At 40.8% G+C, this 20981-nt stretch overlaps 1 protein-coding gene across 1 annotated transcript in view; it reads right to left on the bottom strand.

Annotated features, from left to right (window-relative positions):
- Window positions 1-1117: 1117 nt before the first annotated feature.
- The window catches only part of LOC117444184 (phospholipid phosphatase-related protein type 1-like), a gene marked incomplete at its 3' end in the record, with an annotated part of 78974 nt that continues 59110 nt past the window's right edge, over window positions 1118-20981 (bottom strand). Inside the window, exon 3 of the mRNA XM_034079843.1 lies at window positions 1118-1238. Within this exon, the coding sequence (XP_033935734.1) occupies window positions 1118-1238 (121 nt within the window). The remainder of the gene's footprint in view (window positions 1239-20981) is intronic.

The raw sequence follows: 20981 nt of genomic DNA, 5'->3' as shown, positions 1-20981 counted from the left end.
TGTGTACAGACGGAGAGATCGAAATACCGTTTCCCACAATCCCGAATACAAAAATATATAATAAATAATAATAATAATAATAATACATTTTATTTTTAGACGCCTTTCATGACACCCAAGGACACCGTACCATTTAAAAAAAAAAATAATATTTGTTGTAAGAAATATGTATATCCTATAAAGCAGTGGTTCTCAACTGGTGGGTCGTGACCCAAAAGTGGGTCGCGGACCCATTTCGAGTGCGTCGCGGATGTGAGTGAAGAAAAAATATATAAAAAAATAATGGGAATTCTTTTTTTGGCAAAAATGTCAAACTTTTATTTTGAAGGCCCGATGTTCTAACGCTGTGCATGCAGTCGGCGTTGGACTGGAAGTACCGGAGACCATAAACGGTTCTGAAAACTTCCGTCACGTAGTGATCATCTTCTCAATAAAACATCTTTGCTGATGTTTTTTCGAGTCTTCTGGCCAATCAGAATCAAGATTGTTGCCGGAAGTCCCCACGGAGAATAACTTTGCGGTAGAACTATTCTTTATACATCCATGGGTACAACTTCAGATAGAAAGAATGCATAGTGTGTTAGTATTTCTAAAAATCTCCTGGGGGAGAATCCCCCCAGACCCCCTTCTGGGGTTCGGTTTTCAGCATGCGTGCCTTTTTATACAAGCTTTGATTCCATCATCTCATAAACCTTTTTAAAAAGCATACTTTAGTTCTGTGAAGGGATATAGGGATATATGCGCTGTACTTCACTTTTATTAATATTGTCTGCTGAAAAGCGTATATATTACAGCACGATTTTTAGTTTAATAGATTTGAGTGCTTCAAAATGTTGGGTCGCGATTTATTGACCAAGTAAAAAGTGGGTCCCGAGGCCTGACCAGTTGAGAACCCCTGCCATAAAGTATATACACAATCAACAGACACATGTCTACATATGCACACATTAAGACATAACTAAAAGCACAACAATCAATATAAATAACAGTCACTTCAATAACTCTGAGATCTGCATTAGTGGAACTGTCCAGAGCAGCGTGAACATCTACCGGCAGAACTACACAAAAATACACCCTGAAGGAGAAAAACGGCAGTTCAATACTGCAGTGCGTTCACCTAGGAAACGTACGATGCGTCTCAGCAGGGGGTTGAAGTAGCAGCAGTCTGCAGTGACGATGGTTTTCTCCTGGGTCCCCTCCGCCTTGGTGAAGAATGCACAAAGCTCTCCAACAAGAATCTGCGCACAAAGAAAACACAGAACTGGTTGTTAAAAAGTGGATTTAAAGGTCTCTACTGTTTCTCATCAATATAAGTTGTTCAAATTTAAAACATTGAATATTAGGTCCCAACAGGAAGACAATATTCAATGTTTTAAATTTGAACAACTTATAGCTTTACTCGATTTGATGGAAAACTCAAATAGAGACAATATTATTAAGTCTACTGAACGTCCTCTTCCAGCATGAGAGTAACATGCTAACAAAGGTATCCCAACTGTAGCTGTGAACATGACAGGATGTCTGATGACCCAGAAGAGCCTCAGGACTGTTTGAGACAGATGATAGCTATGTGATTAACATGATGACTCAGCCTCTATGGAGAGAGACATCAAGCATGCTCATTTCTGACGTGGAGCTAATCTGAAGTACACATTGAATACTGCTTTCTACTCCTCCATCTTGTGACTGTGTGACTCCCTCTCTTGGATATCAGCGTGTGAAGGACACTGCTCAGGAACTAGCTGATGCTCTGTATGTGATGACTCCTTCCTTTCTGGAGAGGATCACAGACACATGGATCCTGTTTTGAAGCTCAAGCCGGTGACGAGAGATTATTAACGTTAAGTATTTAGAAAAAGACTTTTGAGAAAAAATACAAACATTTGAGATTTTTAGAAAAAAAAGTCAGGATCTTTTTGAAAAAATACAGAATGTTTAGATTTTTTTTAAAAAGACCACATTTTGAGAAAAATTACAGATTTTGAGAAAAAAAAGTCATCATTTTGAGAGAAAATCAGAATCTTGCGATTTTGAGGAAAAAAATCTGAATTTTGAGATAAAAAACAAAAAAATCCAGATTTTGAGAAAAAGTCAGACATTTCAGAAAAAGTCAGAATTTTGAGGAAAATAATCTGAATTTTGAGAAAAAAAGTCAGTATTTTGTTCGTGACAGGATGTATGATTACCTACAACAACCGGTATTCCTCCATCTTGTGACTGTGTAACTCCCTCTCTTGGATATCAGCGTGTGAAGGACACTGTTCAGGAACTAGTTGATGCTCTGTATGTGATGACTCCTTCCATTCTGGAGAGGATCACAGATACATGGATCCTGAGGTTGAAGCTCGGTGACGAGTGAGATTTTCCCAACAGTCCAAGTTCCTGTGATCAAAAACAGCCGCCATTGTTCTCAGTTTCTCTTTGAGAGGAGCATCAGGCTGGTGTCGGAGGTTTCTCTCAGGTGATTGCACTCCATTAACTCCCCGTGGATCTGAGCAGCGGAGCATCTCCACTCTGAAGATCCTTAATGGACTGCAACTGGGTGACTCTGCTGTACGACAGCCTGCGGCACTTAAGGGCTACAACTCCCTCATGAATAACTATCCATGACAGAAATATGCTTCTTCTTAAATCACCCTGACATGTTGCCGTGCTGCTGTGCCACTAGTGGGATCTACTTTAACGACGACCCTGTTCCACAAACCTCGTTCTTGCTCTTTCTATATCTGCTCCATAGCTTCTCATGATAACTGGACTCAAACTCCCACTGCACATTTAAATTCAATTTAATATCGAATAATCAATTTCTTGCACAATAATATCCTGCATTATATTTACTGGGAGTTTGTATTTCCATGTATATCTTTTTAAAAAACTTTTTAATGCTATTTTATTTCTATTTCAGAAATATTTTGGACTGTTTATTTCTTGTGTCTTCATTTCTCTTATACATTGCCTTGTGTTTTATGCTGCTGCAACGCAAACATTTCCCAAATTGGGATCAATAAAGTACCAAGATATCTCTCCATCTATATATCTATCCATCCATCCATCCATCCATCTATCTATATATCTCTCCATCTAGATATCTATCCATCTATCCATCCATTCATCCATCTATCCATCTATCTATCCTTCGTTCCATCCATCTATCCATCCATCCATCGATCTGTATATCTATCTACCCATCTATCTATCTATCTATCTATCTATCCATCTATCTATCTATCCATCCATCTATCCATCTATCTATCCATCCATCTATCTATCCATCTGTATATCTATCTATCCATCCATCCATCTATCTATCCATCCATCTATCTATCCATCTATCCATCTGTATATCTATCTATCCATCCATCTATCCATCTATCTATCCATCCATCTATCTATCCATCCATCTATCTATCCATCCATCTATCTATCCATCCATCTATCCATCCATCTATCTATCCATCTGTATATCTATCTATCCATCCATCTATACATCCATCCATCCATCTGTATATCTATCTATATATCCATATATCTATCTATCCATCCATCCATCTATCCATCCATCCATCCATCCATCTATCTATCTATCTATCCATCTATCCATCCATCTATCTATATCCATCCATCCATCCATCTATATCTATCCATCCATCCATCCATCCATCCATCCATCTATCTATTCATCTATCCATCCATCCATCCATCCATCCATCTATTCATCCATCTATCCATCCATCTATCCATCCATCCATCTATCCATCCACCCATCTATCCATCCACCCATCCATCTATAATCACCTTGTTTATCCCCCTGGAAGAAAAGCAAGAGGAACTGAAAGCAAGAAGGGGTGAAGACGATCCTGTTTTGATCAAATGTCACGCGTCTGGGCTAATTTCAAGCAGGTCTAACCCATCCAGAGTGTTAATAGCGTGCTTCAGAGCAGCCGGGCTGTGAAGTGCGTGCCCAGACGAGTGCTTTCTTCCATTAGTGAGACGCAGCCCGACTGGGTGTTCCATGGCAACCCTCGAACCAGAGACACGAGCATGAAATCAAAGCTGAAGGGGTTTAATCAGTGGCTTCAAATCAGAGATGTTAGGGGCGCCGGCACACCGTGGACAGCCATTAGAGGGCTAATTAAAGGCAGTTGCCATGGGGACCGCCCAATTAGAGCATGCTTTTTCAACAAAAAGTGATAAACATGACATCTTAGGTCATTGGGTAAAGCTTTCAAAGGGCCGTTAGGTCTGTTTGGATATACACCTTCTGTTAATCTGTGATGTGCTTTTAAAGACTGCAGCAAAATCAACACACGCCACCAACCCTACATCCCATAGAGGTTCAGTATATTGACTCTTTTACGGTCCAGAATCCGCATGAGTGAGAAGCTGTAAGTTGACAAATTGTTTATGCTAGTGTAGGTTGCCATTGGAGCTCTTTTTTCCACGTGTTTTTTAAGTAAGGTTACCAAGATTAGAATACTTTTATTAGAGAAACAATACAAGAAAAGCAAGACACAGGGCAATATCTTACACCCAGCACAAAGCAGTCTTTGCTGCTTTGAGCCAAAACCAAACCATCATTTTTACACCGAGCGCCCCCACATTGTACACGTAGAACAATAACTTGCACATGTGCGTGTTACTACGGCTTTGTTGGCACATTGCCTCAAGAGAAATTGACGAAATAAATGTTTTGTTTGTGCGTTAGAGGGCAGAGCTGCAAAAGTGAAAATCCCATTGAAAAGCAGTTTAACATATTTCGATTTGGACTTTTTGTGTTATTACATGGAAGTATATTAAGATGGGGCGTGTGGCGCAGTGGGTTGTGCGTCGGTGTTCGGATCAGGGGGGCACAGGTTCAAACCCCACTGCAGTCAGCATGTCGTTGTGTCCCTGAGACACTTCACCCCAAAGTGCTCCTGTGGGGATTGTCCACAGTACTGAGTATGTTAGTTGCTTCGGATAAAAGCGTCTAACAAGTAACATGTGATAATAATAATGTAGTGGTCAACCACAGTTTATTGTTAAATAAAAACGCAAAACAGCATTTCTGCACATACATTCTGCAAATGTTAGTAGGGGAAAAAAGGCAGACAGGTTAAGGGGGTGGGGGGGGGGGGGGGGGGAGTAGCGGAAAAATAAACCTATTAAACTAACTATACAGTGGGGAAAGTTTTAGTTTTTTTTAACTAGTTTACCGAGAGTTCTGGGAACACTGGAGATAGCCCCACCATCTGGAGACACTCAATCCCGTGTCTGACTCTTAGGCTCTGTGACCGGTCATAACACGGGTTTATCGAGATAGCTGGAGCCTCGAGAGATAACAGACTCGGGGTTGCTCATAAACGTCAACAGGCGAGAATTATTCCCTCACGCCCATCAGCAGAAACACGTGGGTTTGCTATCCTGGCTCCAAGATGGTGGAATGAGCTCTCATTGACATCAGGACAGCAGAAAACTCACACACCTTCCGGACTGAAAACTCATCTCTTTCGGCTCCACTTCGAGCGATAGAACTATTAACAAAGCGCTTATATACTAATAAAGGACTGGCTTATCTAAAGCCAGTTGAGTAGCACTTGTTTTGGCTCTATGAAACCTGATGTACTTTATGATATATCTTGTATTTCTTTGCAATATATTGACTTTGTTAATAAATATAATTATTGATATTGTATGTATGCATTGTGATTAGTTTTTAAGTGTAGTAGTGTCGTGTTATGTTACACCTTTGGGTAGCAGTAGCCTTTTGCAGCATCGGGCCGTGTTACGTAATGGCGGAGTCAAGCATACATTATTTCTCTAATAATAGACGCAGTAGAGATGAAGTAAAAGAGTGAAAGTGTGAGAATACAAAAGGAAAAAGGAAGGGGATATTAAGAGGAGACGGCAGAACGGTGATGGCGTTGGGCGTAAAACCGCAGGAATGAATTATGCATGCGGAGACGGCATCTATTTGAATCGTGGAGCGCATTATTTCAACCAACATTCCCGAATGATCCCTCTGCTCTGCAGCGGGATGTGACGAGGTTGTCGCTGCACTTTAGGGACAAGGGGATAATAATTCCTTTAAATGAAACTGCTCGTCCAGTCCACTCTGACGATGCCGGACGAGTCCACGATGAATTCTAGAAATAGCGAGAGCTCCGAGATGGGGAAAAACAAGTGTAATCGTGTATTACATGCGTCCTGTACGCCATGCATGATTTAAGAGGCGAACAGGAGGAAGGTCTGAAACATTAATACACACGAGGGCTGATTAACTCCGCGAGCACACAAGACGTCATAAGGACACTTCTTCGCCCGCCACAATGAAGCCGGAGGATTGTGCTCTGTGTGTGGAAGTAATCAGATCTCGATTTGTGTCATTGGGTATTATTCAGATGCGAGAGTGCATTCAGAGGGGCGCTTTTTATAAGTGTGTGTCGATTAGACGACAACGAAAGGGGACGATTTGATGCGGTGAATGAAGAGGATTGTGGAGAAGCAGTGGGAGTCGAGGGAATACATGAAGAGGAAGAAATAAGATTCAATATGTGGTTATTGTACATATCAATCAGCAGATAAGTGCACAAGATAAAGACCACATATCCTGCTGATGTTCAGGTGTATATCAGTATGTAGTGTCTCTACTTTAAAGAGTCCTCTCCTGCTGATGTTCAGGTGTATATCAGTATGTAGTGTCTCTACTTTAAAGAGTCCTCTCCTGCTGATGTTCAGGTGTATATCAGTATGTAGTGTCTCTACTTTAAAGAGTCCTCTCCTGCTGATGTTCAGGTGTATATCAGTATGTAGTGTCTCTACTTTAAAGAGTCCTCTCCTGCTGATGTCCAGGTGTATATCAGTATGTAGTGTCTCTACTTTAAAGAGTCCTCTCCTGCTGATTTTCAGGTGTATATCAGTATGTAGTGTCTCTACTTTAAAGAGTCCTCTCCTGCTGATTTTCAGGTGTATATCAGTATGTAGTGTCTCTACTTTAAAGAGTCCTCTCCTGCTGCAGCACCTCTTTTCACCCTCTGTCTGAAACCAGAGCCCAGTCTGCTCTGATTGGTTAGCTGGCCGGCTCTGTTGTGATTGGTCAACAACTTAGAAATGTCCAGCCCCTTAGCCTATCACGTACAATGTGTTTGAGCGCTAGCAAATAGAAGTGCGAGTGTTACAGAGTGATGTTAATATGTAATGGAAGTAAACAAAAGAGTCCAATGGAGGCGTTTCAGGCAGTTGTTTGGAAGACAAAATGTTAGCCTTAGCAGACCATTTAAATGCACAAAAACCAATATAACACGCTATAGGAAAGGCAAAACCCCAAAAAGCCTAACGCAGCCTCTTTAATGGTGGATCTGTAGGATGTAATTATGCTGTAAAACCAGCTTCAGAGCGCGTTTCCTGTACGTCAAAGCCACGCCTGCAGGAAACAAACAGCCCGCTGTGAAATCATCGAGTGGTAATGATGCCAATAAAGCTGCAAGGACAAATCAAGCATCACACCGCCGAGTGCCGAGATGCAGATTGCCTCCATTAGTTTCCCCTCCTGCAAATGGATGCTGACTCCGTTCAGCCCGCGTTAGAGAGCAAGCACAACAGAAGAGGGCAGATGGAAACAGATGGGGAAATAATGTATGCTTGACTCCGCAATTACGTAACACGGCCCGATGCTGCACAAGGCTACTGCTACCCAAAGGTCTACCATAACACTACACTTAAAACGAATCATAATGCATAAATACAATAATATCAATAATTATATTTATTAAAAAAAGTCAATATATTGCAAAGAAATACAAGACATTTGCTTGGTAGCACATGTCCTCCGAGTCAGGTCCTTCAGAAGCGAGGCAAGAATCTTTCCTAGCCTCGGAAAACGAAGAATTGTGGAACAGGCGTGCGTCATGAGGCCCCGCCTTAAATGGAGCGAGATTTCCGCCGAAGATTTGGGGAAATTGTTCCGTGCGCAAAGCATTGTGGGGATTTTAAGACCGTGGTCTCTACACATGTGCAGCCCGTAGGGTGTTTCTCAATCTCGAGTAAAGCTGCTCCAGAGCCACTATTTCAAGCATGCTACGTCATCGAGTGCCGCCAAAGGACTGTTCCAATGTCCAGCATACTTGGAATTCTACCGAGCCCGGCGTACTTCGTAGCGGGAATTTTCGAGGCTGCACATGTGTAGACTCCGCGGTCTTAAAATCCCCACAATGCTTTGCGCACGGACCAATTTCCCCAAATCTGTGGCGGAAAATGTAAGGCGGGGCCTCTCATATGACGCACACCTGCACACTTGCTCGCCTGTTCAACTCTTCGTTTTCCGAATGCCAGGAAGTATTCTTGCCTCGCTTCTGAAGCAAGTGACTCGGAAGACATGTGCTACCAAGCAAGCGTACTCGACATTGAGAAACACCAACGTCTATGGTGCAGCCTCGAAATGTCCCGCTACGAAGTACGCCGGCCTCGGTAGAATTCCAAGTATGCTGGACATTGGAACAGTCCTTCGGCGGGCACTCGATGACGTAGCATGCTTGAAATAGTGGCTCTGGAGCAGCCTTCCTCGACATTGCATCACGCGCTCAGAATATTGAAAATAAAGTCGACTTTGACAATTTCCTAGTGAAATACAGAACAACAATTCACGCTTCACAGACACATGATGCCTCCGACTTAAAAAATAATTGTTTACAAGCTATATAGATTTGAAACCAGTGCGTAAATAGTTTTTTTTGTACTTTATCCAAGTAAGTTTACTAAAAACTCATCTCTTTCGACTCGACCTCGAGCGATAGAATGACTAACAAAGCACTTATATACTAACAAAGGACTTGCTTCTCTAAAGCCAGTTGAGTAGCACTTGAAATGTTTTTGCTCTATGAAACCTGATACTAATATGATTCTGTTTTCTTCCAGCTTGTATCTTCTTGGTCGAATGCACTTATTGTAAGTCGCTTTGGATAAAAGCGTCAGCTAAATGCAATGTAATGTAAAAGAAGATAGTAATTGTTAAGTTAGAAAGGTGTTCAAGCTTTGAATCTCACAATCTTAACATGCGTGAAATCAAACGTGGTCAGCCTTGAATAATAAACCTTAAATTCCAGGATAAATCACGAGTGCATTATTCAGCAGCCATAAGAGTCTTTCTCTGGCTCGAACGAAACCAAAGCCTCGAGCATCTCTTGTGTTCTGCCGACCGACTCTAGAACCGTTTGTGAGAGGCTCAGCTCAGCAGCCACGATGAGACGAAATGTTTCTGACAAGATCAGGACGGTTGTTCATGTGCAAAGTACAAAGAGACGCCTCGCTCTCACTAGTTTCCCATTATCTGTCGTCATCTACAGCGACCTCAATCTCTGCGGAACGCTGCTTATGTGGGATCTGGACTAATGGATGATGGGTAGAGCACGGCGTCTGTCTGAGAGCCACAGCATCAACGTCACCTTTACTCACTGTGCAGGATTTAGACCGCATGAAGAGGAGGGAAAAGATAAAGATAGCCATCTCAATTTGTGAAATGACAACAGCACAGAAAAGACATGTATGAGAGGTACATATACAAATACAAAAATAAGAAATCGGCAGTAGAAGATAAACAAAATAGGAAAAAACTGTGAATACAAACATATCAATACTGAAGGATATATATTTTTTTCAACTTTTTATATTTTACTTCCTTTTTATACTACTGTAAAGTGTCTTTGAGCACCTGAAAGCGCTTAGAAATTAAATGTATTATTATAATATCTAATGTAGCCTATAAATATATATATATATATATATTAGCCATGTAATAAATATATATTTATTACATGGCTTAGTTGAATACTCGATTCTGATTGGTCAATTCAGAACACGTGACACGTTGTTAATACCGAACAGACAGACCGCTGTCAAGGACTTATTGACCGTTGTTAAGGACGCTCACATCTTCAGAAAGAAGTCCGGTCGATTGAACTGTATACAGTTGGGCCGAAAAGCAAACTGCATGCCGTTTGCTTTTGGAACTGGGACAAGAAAGCAGCGGAGAAGTAACGGGCAGAAACCCTCCTTTTACACAGCGGTCCAGACATAGACATCAAACGGCGACACATATTCATTTGCCAGTTACTTTGGCATCAGGGCAGGGATATCTAGATACTTTCCAAGGTCTGACATCATGAAGTGTGCTACTTTTAAAGCAAGCAGCGATGTTTTCAAATCTGTAATCAAAAAGCTCCTCAAAAACGCTATCGAAGCAGTTCCTGCCGTTGCTACGTTAGTTCAAACGGTAAAAACGGACTATTTTTCTTAGCGGATGCATGTCAATTTAAATCAATAAATACAACTATTTTTGAAATCAATAAAATCATTTTCTAAATCCATAAAAGCATTTCAATTAATATTGGGAGTCATAACGTCACTTTGTTGAGAATGTGGCCGTGTAATAAGCGGGATAATGTGCACCTTCATGCCGATCTAGATCCCTCCGCTTGGCGTCGGGCTCCTGATCAGCCTGTCGGTGTTCTGTTCCCCATAACGACCGCTGCACATTATCCCTTACTTATTGAATACACAATATTAATATACAGAATAGAAGGAAGTGTACATCATGCTTGTCCAGCCTATCAAACTCCCAATATGTAAACATTGAATACACTTTACATTTGAGTTAGCAGAATAATTACGGTTTTAAGTTGGATGCCAACAGAACACTTCAGTCCCCTGACATGATGAAGAAGGACTGAGAAAAGACCCTGGTTGTATTTCAATGGGCATGGAAACACATGAACTCAAACACAGGTCATTCACAAGGTCAAAGGGCGCCGCACGACTGAAATCACCTCTCCATAGTCTCTCTTTCGATAACTGGACGTACGACTTTTCCTCACACTGTATATATTTAAGTTAATATGCCATTCCTTGCACACTTAACGTAAATAATATCCTACTTTTAAATTGTGTTGGCTGTAGTTTGCCTCTTCCTATGTATATTTGTAAGATAACCAACAGGGTCAACATGTATATTTGACTTTTCAGATCTGTGTATTTTCTATTTTGAGATGTTTCTATTTGTTTATTTTTATTTGTATGTGCAATGCCTTTTTTCTTAACATGCTGCTGCTGTAACGGACACATATCCCAATAAAGTATATCTTATCTTACTGAAATAGAAGGCGTTTTCAAAAGCCTTAACATATAGCAAAATCACTAAGCCCTTGTTACATTTAGAAAAGTGTGATTTTCAGCGTTCTGAGAATCTGTCCTGGCACCAAACGCGTGTTTAGAGAATAACAATGGTTTACTCCGGAGTATAGATCCATCCCTTCTTACATAAGCGAAAGCTCTTTATCATTGTGCTGCAACATCACTAATCCCACTCTATTCAACCTTTTATTCCCAAGGGAAGGAAAATACGGTTATATAATCTTTGTCTTTCCTCTACCATGTTTATCCAAACCCCCCCCCTACTTTAAAGAGTCCTCTCCTGCTGATGTTCAGGTGTATATCAGTATGTAGTGTCTCTACTTTAAAGAGTCCTCTCCTGCTGATGTTCAGGTGTATATCAGTATGTAGTGTCTCTACTTTAAAGAGTCCTCTCCTGCTGATGTCCAGGTGTATATCAGTATGTAGTGTCTCTACTTTAAAGAGTCCTCTCCTGCTGATGTTCAGCTGTATATCAGTATGTAGTGTCTCTACTTTAAAGAGTCCTCTCCTGCTGATGTTCAGCTGTATATCAGTATGTAGTGTCTCTACTTTAAAGAGTCCTCTCCTGCTGATGTCCAGGTGTATATCAGTATGTAGTGTCTCTACTTTAAAGAGTCCTCTCCTGCTGATGTTCAGGTGTATATCAGTATGTAGTGTCTCTACTTTAAAGAGTCCTCTCCCGCTGATGTTCAGGTGTATATCAGTATGTAGTGTCTCTACTTTAAAGAGTCCTCTCCCGCTGATGTTCAGGTGTATATCAGTATGTAGTGTCTCTACTTTAAAGAGTCCTCTCCTGCTGATGTTCAGGTGTATATCAGTATGTAGTGTCTCTACTTTAAAGAGTCCTCTCCTGCTGATGTTCAGGTGTATATCAGTATGTAGTGTCTCTACTTTAAAGAGTCCTCTCCTGCTGATGTTCAGGTGTATATCAGTATGTAGTGTCTCTACTTTAAAGAGTCCTCTCCTGCTGATGTTCAGGTGTATATCAGTATGTAGTGTCTCTACTTTAAAGAGTCCTCTCCTGCTGATGTTCAGGTGTATATCAGTACGTAGTGTCTCTACTTTAAAGAGTCCTCTCCTGCTGATGTTCAGGTGTATATCAGTATGTAGTGTCTCTACTTTAAAGAGTCCTCTCCTGCTGATGTTCAGGTGTATATCAGTATGTAGTGTCTCTACTTTAAAGAGTCCTCTCCTGCTGATGTTCAGGTGTATATCAGTATGTAGTGTCTCTACTTTAAAGAGTCCTCTCCTGCTGATGTTCAGGTGTATATCAGTATGTAGTGTCTCTACTTTAAAGAGTCATCCCCTGCTGATGTTCAGGTGTATATCAGTATGTAGTGTCTCTACTTTAAAGAGTGCTCTCTTGCTGATGTTCAGGTGTATATCAGTATGTCGTGTCTCTACTTTAAAGAGTCCTCTCCTGCTGATGTTCAGGTGTATATCAGTATGTGGTGTCTCTACTTTAAAGAGTCCTCTCCTGCTGATGTTCAGGTGTATATCAGTATGTAGTGTCTCTACTTTAAAGAGTCCTCTCCTGCTGATGTTCAGGTGTATATCAGTATGTAGTGTCTCTACTTTAAAGAGTCCTCTCCTGCTGATGTTCAGGTGTATATCAGTATGTGGTGTCTCTACTTTAAAGAGTCCTCTCCTGCTGATGATCAGGTGTATATCAGTATGGAGTGTCTCTACTTTAAAGAGTCCTCTCCTGCTGATGTTCAGGTGTATATCAGTATGTAGTGTCTCTACTTTAAAGAGTCCTCTCCTGCTGATGTTCAGGTGTATATCAGTATGTAGTGTCTCTACTTTAAAGAGTGCTCTCTTGCTGATGTTCAGGTGTATATCAGTATGTCGTGTCTCTACTTTAAAGAGTCCTCTCCTGCTGATGTTCAGGTGTATATCAGTATGTGGTGTCTCTACTTTAAAGAGTCCTCTCCTGCTGATGTTCAGGTGTATATCAGTATGTAGTGTCTCTACTTTAAAGAGTCCTCTCCTGCTGATGTTCAGGTGTATATCAGTATGTAGTGTCTCTACTTTAAAGAGTCCTCTCCTGCTGATGTTCAGGTGTATATCAGTATGTGGTGTCTCTACTTTAAAGAGTCCTCTCCTGCTGATGATCAGGTGTATATCAGTATGGAGTGTCTCTACTTTAAAGAGTCCTCTCCTGCTGATGTTAAGGTGTATATCAGTATGTAGTTTCTCTACTTTAAAGAGTCCTCTCCTGCTGATGTTCAGGTGTATATCAGTATGTAGTGTCTCTACTTTAAAGAGTCCTCTCCTGCTGATGTTCAGGTGTATATCAGTATGTAGTGTCTCTACTTTAAAGAGTCCTCTCCTGCTGATGTTCAGGTGTATATCAGTATGTAGTGTCTCTACTTTAAAGAGTCATCCCCTGCTGATGTTCAGGTGTATATCAGTATGTAGTGTCTCTACTTTAAAGAGTGCTCTCTTGCTGATGTTCAGGTGTATATCAGTATGTAGTGTCTCTACTTTAAAGAGTCCTCTCCTGCTGATGTTCAGGTGTATATCAGTATGTGGTGTCTCTACTTTAAAGAGTCCTCTCCTGCTGATGTTCAGGTGTATATCAGTATGTAGTGTCTCTACTTTAAAGAGTCCTCTCCTGCTGATGTTCAGGTGTATATCAGTATGTAGTGTCTCTACTTTAAAGAGTCCTCTCCTGCTGATGTTCAGGTGTATATCAGTATGTAGTGTCTCTACTTTAAAGAGTCCTCTCCTGCTGATGATCAGGTGTATATCAGTATGGAGTGTCTCTACTTTAAAGAGTCCTCTCCTGCTGATGTTCAGGTGTATATCAGTATGTAGTGTCTCTACTTTAAAGAGTCCTCTCCTGCTGATGTTCAGGTGTATATCAGTATGTAGTGTCTCTACTTTAAAGAGTCCTCTCCTGCTGATGTTCAGGTGTATATCAGTATGTAGTGTCTCTACTTTAAAGAGTCCTCTCCTGCTGATGTTCAGGTGTATATCAGTATGTAGTGTCTCTACTTTAAAGAGTCCTCTCCTGCTGATGTTCAGGTGTATATCAGTATGTAGTGTCTCTACTTTAAAGAGTCCTCTCCTGCTGATGTTCAGGTGTATATCAGTATGTAGTGTCTCTACTTTAAAGAGTCCTCTCCTGCTGATGTTCAGGTGTATATCAGTATGTAGTGTCTCTACTTTAAAGAGTCCTCTCCTGCTGATGTGCAGGTGTATATCAGTACGTAGTGTCTCTACTTTAAAGAGTCCTCTCCTGCTGATGTTCAGGTGTATATCAGTATGTAGTGTTTCTACTTTAAAGAGTCCTCTCCTGCTGATGTTCAGGTGTATATCAGTATGTAGTGTCTCTACTTTAAAGAGTCCTCTCCTGCTGATGTTCAGGTGTATATGTAGTGTCTCTACTTTAAAGAGTCCTCTCCTGCTGATGTTCAGGTGTATATCAGTATGTAGTGTCTCTACTTTAAAGAGTCCTCTCCTGCTGATGTTCAGGTGTATATCAGTATGTAGTGTCTCTACTTTAAAGAGTCCTCTCCTGCTGATGTTCAGGTGTATATCAGTATGTGGTGTCTCTACTTTAAAGAGTCCTCTCCTGCTGATGTTCAGGTGTATATCAGTATGTGGTGTCTCTACTTTAAAGAGTCCTCTCCTGCTGATGTTCAGGTGTATATCAGTATGTAGTGTCTCTACTTTAAAGAGTCCTCTCCTGCTGATGTTCAGGTGTATATCAGCATGTAGTGTCTCTACTTTAAAGAGTCCTCTCCTGCTGATGTTCAGGTGTATATTAGTATGTAGTGTCTCTACTTTAAAGAGTCCTCTCCTGCTGATGTTCAGGTGTATATCAGCATGTAGTGTCTCTACTTTAAAGAGTCATCTCCTGCTGATGTTCAGGTGTATATCAGTATTTTAGAGTCTCTACTTTAAAGAGTCCTCTCTTGCTGATGTTCAGGTGTATATCAGTATGTAGTGTCTCTACTTTAAAGAGTCCTCTCCTGCTGATGTCACCCCAGAGCTGGTGCCTACGGTCATGATTTTTTTTTTTTTAATCGTAGAAAAACCCTTATAAAACACGTATTAATGTTAAAACATACTCTTAGATAGAAACGCCCAATGTTGAGTTATTCAGACACAATTAACACGTATAGTTTCATAAGAATAGACCATATAAGTGTTATTATGGGTGAATTATTATTGTTGTGGTACTACATGCCTTATTAGGCCCATATTGAGCAAAGTAAGTACTTAGTATTAACTACTTCCTTACAATAAATAAGCACTAATTAGAGGGTTATTGAGGAAAGACTCTCAGCTAATGGCTTATTACATGTAGGATAAGGCATTAATAAGCGTTTTATAATGACTAATAAAGAGTCAATATACTGCTAATAAGCATGTTAATGAACAACTAGTTGATGGTGAATTTGTGTACCTTAATATAAAGTGTTTCCACACACACAAATATTATGTTCAACTAGTATTAAAAGCCAGTGCAAAGTATCACAGATATGTTGTGCATGGACTTGATTGAGTGAACGCTTCAAAAACACGGATTTGATTCAGCGGCCAAATGCAGGGACGTAAGAATAGACGCTGGCGAGCTGGAGTGAACCCCTGCAGTGAATACAGATCTCTGAGTGAAGTGTGGCAGTCCGTCAGCCAGGAAGCACCCTGAGGTGTCTCTCCTGTCTGCCTGACTGGAAACTGGATCAAAGCTAAGAAGCAGAAATGACAGCCACTGTTCGGTCTAATCTCATTTCACAGGAACGGTTGACTTCTGCCGAAAGCCACTAGATATCGGCAAGAGGAAGGCTTAATATATCTCTCCCTCTCTTTCAATCCTTCGCTGAGTAGCCAATGAGGGTGAAGCAACACCAGCCTCAGGCCCATCAGGGAAATGGTGCAGGCAGCTAATAAGACGACCCAACTACAGTGAAAAAGGGGAAACTGGTTACAGGGATGGTTCTGATATTTTGAGGTACGAGTTAATTAACAATATCAGTGGATTACCTACAGTACAGTATTGGTTGGCACGCTTCCAGTTTGTAGGAACAGGCACGAAAGCCAAGAGTAGTATAAGGGCGGAAACAAAATGGATTTACGCCAGATACAAATAATCACTATCGGTTTAAGTGTACAATGTTTTCAGTGCTTTACCTTCCTGTCAGACAACCCGTCAGATGGGAGACAGAAGCCATTATATATTACATGATACTTGTTAGACGCTTTTATCCAAAGCGACTTGTAAAAGCGCTATAATAAATGTAAGGAATTATTATACTCAGTACTGTGGGCAATCCCCACAGGAGCACTTTGGGGTGAACTGTCTGAGGGACACAACGACATGCTGACTGCAGAGGGGTTTGAACCTGTGCCCCCCTGATCCGATCACCAACGCACAACCCACTGCACCCCTCCTGAAATATATGCTTTCGTTAAAGCTACCAGACCCCATTCACCAAAAACTGTAATTTTACATCAATTAATATAATAGTTGTTGGTCTACTTTAATCTGTTAGCTTGTGTTATTGTCTGTCTTTGCAGTTTTTAAGTCAATTCACACAATAAGAGAAACATATTACACGTGTTCTTCTCGGTAGTGATGTTACGTATTGCGCCGAGGCTTCGGAGCGTGTGTCGAGTAATCCCCGAAGCTTTTTGTGAAGCTTGTATCGCGGCTTGTATCGTTTTGGGTCAGTGACGTCATCGATGACAAACGAAGCCTCGCTGCCTGTCGACACCACGTGACTGCTTCAGGAAGCCATTCAGATCGGTTGAACCGTTGAACCACAACGCTCATAATACCTGGATGTATAATAAGAACCATATCACCCCTCCTGTACCCGGGCCCGGGGACACGATGGAATCAAGAGAGCTCAGACCCTCACTCATATAGAGGTCGGAACATGTCATAAGTATAAATGGATACAAGCATAAATACATGTAGGAATAAAAACATCAATAAAAACATCAATAAAAACATGAATACATATGGTGCAGTGTTTTCAGGGAGCTTTAGTGTGTGTGCTGCGGCTCAGCTGGAAAGCAGTTGACTCACGACCGCAGGGTTCCTGGTTCAACGACTGAACAATACGTCTTTGTTGTTGTTTATAAAAGCTACAGCTGTAGTTAATAATTCTTTGATATGGTTTAGCCTTTCTCCGGCTACAACGTGGTTAAGTTTATGAATATTATTAAGGAACACAAATCCCTCTTTGCAATGTTTACCAGCCTCCTTAGGCTTTTCAATCACAATCATTCAACTGTAATAAATACAATATTGTTAACATGAACATATGATTTAATGTTCGTTGTTTAGAGTTATTCTAAGGCTTTACTCAATGGGAACTCGGTATGAGATAGAGCACACTGTGGAGATGTCCAATCTGCCTGTTGTACACACTTTGACCAGTTTGTGTTCAGATGAAGCCCATGAGATGAACCCTTTAGCGAACCAATTGGCTGGAAGGCTTCAAAGCTTCATCTCGCCATCACTAGTTAAAAGGCACACTCAGGAAAACACATGACAAATAAGGTCATTGTGTCGAGTGCACGCACTACAATTACTTGACAGTTAACATTTTGTGCTGGACATTTGTAAGATAATAACTTAAATCATAATTTATTCAAGACAGTTTTATTGTAAATCATACTTAACTTAACTGCTTCCCGGTGTGCCAAAGTAACCTTCTTACCTCCAAACTGAACAACAGATAACTGCTGCTTAAAGTAAAGTCTCAATCGGTTAAAACAGCTGTGCTCAATTGGACCGTACCATTTGGTGCATGGGCATGGGGGACAATATTTTCTAAGAATAAAAGAAAATGTAATTATTTAGGGCTTCAGCGGTCAGACATAGTGGTATATGTTGACTTATTTGATTTATTGCGTTTAATTATTTTGAGATACATTTGAATACAATTGTAGTTATTTAGAATTACAATAATTAAGTGGATAAATAGTTGATTGGCCTATGGGGAGGGGCTTAACTCAGATAAACCTCTGTCCACAGCAGAGAAGTTAACATTTTCTGAGAGCTGTATATATAAATGTGTATTTTCTATTTTGGACTGGACTTCCATGTAATGTTATTATCTTGGTTTTTGTGTCGCTGGTTTCCTTTTGTAGGAACATATTCTTGTGTGTTTTGATTCCTTTCTCTGTGTTTTCCCGCATTTTTGTGATTGTCCGCCCCGCCCTGACTCTATCCCCGTGTGTAATCACCATGCTATATTTGTGTTTGTGCCTGCCCTCTCCTGCTGTCAATGTGTGAATATCAGTGGCGAACCGTGGCTATCACAACTGGACCTTCTGTAGACACACACCCCTCACATCTGTTCTAGAAAAACGATGTGATTTTGGATATGTGTGGAGTTAGGTGGTCCGCGAGTGTTTTTTTATTGGTTAAGTGGTCCTTGGTATGAACAAGTTTGAGAAACACTGCTCTAGAGCACCCTGGAACCGAGGGGAACTCTGAAAGAACACGCCCATTGGCTACAAATCAATATATGATTGGTTGATCAAACTGTCAGTCCTAACGTACGCTCTCATTCAGTGCAACGGCCAGGGCATTCGATCAAGGATGTAGAATACCTTGTTGAAGGATATTCTACCCAGAGACCCAGAACAAGATCTGATTGGTTGCTTTCTTTTCTGACACAAATCCACTGAAATGCGTAGAGCATGGTCCGAGAAGGACAAACAAATCAATGTAACACTGTGATATTACAGATCAACAACACAGATACCATTCTCATTTATTCATTTTATTACATTTTATTTATATAATTAAATCGATTTTTTGTTTGTTTTATCTGAGTGTTCCAGGGTATTCTCTGAACACCTTGAAGGCCCTGACGGTTCGCCACTGGTGTATATTCAACACAGTCTCACTGCATTTCGTGTTATCGTCACGGAATTAATCTTTTGATTCGTGTTCACAAACGCAAATTCCCCATTTTCTTGGTGTCACACAGAATGATTTTAAAAGCAATGTAAATAATAACAAATTAGAAGGAAAAAGAGATTTAAAAAAATCCAGATTTCAGTATTCTGACACAGAACGATTTTAGAAGCAATGTATTTCTATTGGTAGTATGTTTCGGGCCTGCACCAAATAATAACAAATTAGAAGGAACAAAAGAGTAAAAAAAAAATGCAGGTTTCAGTATTCTGAGGCTCTGAGACATTTATTTTTCTCGCGGACGGCAAAAAAAGTCAGACATTATACAATTTAAAATAAAAGGGTTAGGCTTAGGGTAAGATATTGAGTAAGGAAATGTTTTTATGAACCACACAGCTTCTGGTCTTCCAAGACCCGACCGGACAAAAAGACGTGGTGCAGGCATGAAACATACGACCAATAGAAATACATTGCTTTTAAAATCGTTCTGTGACACGAACAAAATGTGAAAATCGTGAATCAATAGATTACATTAATTTCGTGACTATGACACGAAATGCCGTGAGACTGATTTGGTATATTTGCATTCACGCTCCCTGTGGTTCTTTTAAATGTATTCTCTGGATTATTCCTCATGTTCCCTGTGGATTCTGTGCTTTGTGCCGTCCCAGTTTGTTCCTTATTTAGTTCCGCTGCTTTTCCTTTGATTCGCACAACCTTGCCTGCGACTATATAGTTCCTCATTATCCTGTTTTGTCACCAGCTTTACTTTGATTAAATCTGTTTTTTCATGTTTACTCTGCGATTGGATCCAATTTCCTTCCTCTGTCTGTCTTGACCCAACAGTACAATGATTTGCCGACCGCCATCTACTGAAGTTATTACCCTGCCTATGAATAAGTAACGCAAGCAACCTGATTTTCTATCAGACCAATCAGGTGACAGGAAATGAAGGAGATTGTTGAATGATCCAAATATACAAAAAAGGTTTGTAGATGCAATGTGCTGGCTGGTTGGATGATGCTTATCATTTGGATCAGAGCTAAGATTGTGCTGAGGTGGAACTGAACCGACTGTGGTGAATTATCCCTCTGCAGGAAGATCAGCACCACAGATACTAAGAAGAGAGAAAGCCACTTTAATGCGCTGTGAGATTAAAAGAACAACATACCTCACCCCTGCTATGAGTAAAATCCATATCATTGTCTCTGAGCTACTCTCCGCCTTCTCTCTCATATGTTGTGATGGGCTGCACATTCGTGTTCTCCAATAACACAACGCTTACCTCTGATCTCGCATTTTCTCATTTCCCTTTTCATGAAAATATGAAGAACAGAAGTCAAAGAGCAGAAAGGAAGCAGTCTCAATGGCGGCCAATGTCACAGCAATCAATGACCCCCCCCCACATGGAGCCCACCCCGCCATCTGTCCAATTAACCTGGGTAAGCATCACAAGTGTGTGTGTGTGTGTGTGTGTGTGTGTGTGTGTGTGTGTGTGTGTGTGTGTGTGTGTGTGTGTGTGTGTGTGTGTGTGTGTGTGTGTGTGTGTGTGTGTGTGTGTGTGTGTGTGTGTGTGTGTGTGTGTGTGTGTGTGTGTGTGTGTGTGTGTGTGTGTGTGTGTGTGTGGCAATAAACTGGTTGCATACATTGAACAAAAATATAAACGCAACACTTTTGTTTTTGCTCCCATTTTTCATGAGATGAACTCAAAGATCTAAAACATTTTCTATAAACACAAAATAACCATTTCTCTCAAATATTGTTCACAAATCTGAAAAAATCTGTGATAGTGAGCACTTCTCCTCTGCCGAGAGAATCCATCCCACCTCACAGGCGTGGCATATCAAGATGCTGATTAGACAGCATGATTATTGCACAGGTGTGCCTTAGGCTGGCCACAATAAAAGGCCACTCTGAAACGTGCATTTTT

This window comes from Pseudochaenichthys georgianus, unplaced genomic scaffold (assembly GCF_902827115.2).
Source record: "Pseudochaenichthys georgianus unplaced genomic scaffold, fPseGeo1.2 scaffold_744_arrow_ctg1, whole genome shotgun sequence".
Lineage (NCBI taxonomy): Eukaryota > Metazoa > Chordata > Actinopteri > Perciformes > Channichthyidae > Pseudochaenichthys > Pseudochaenichthys georgianus.
Note: the sequence above shows the minus strand (reverse complement) of the source record. Positions and strands in the feature narration are given on the sequence as shown.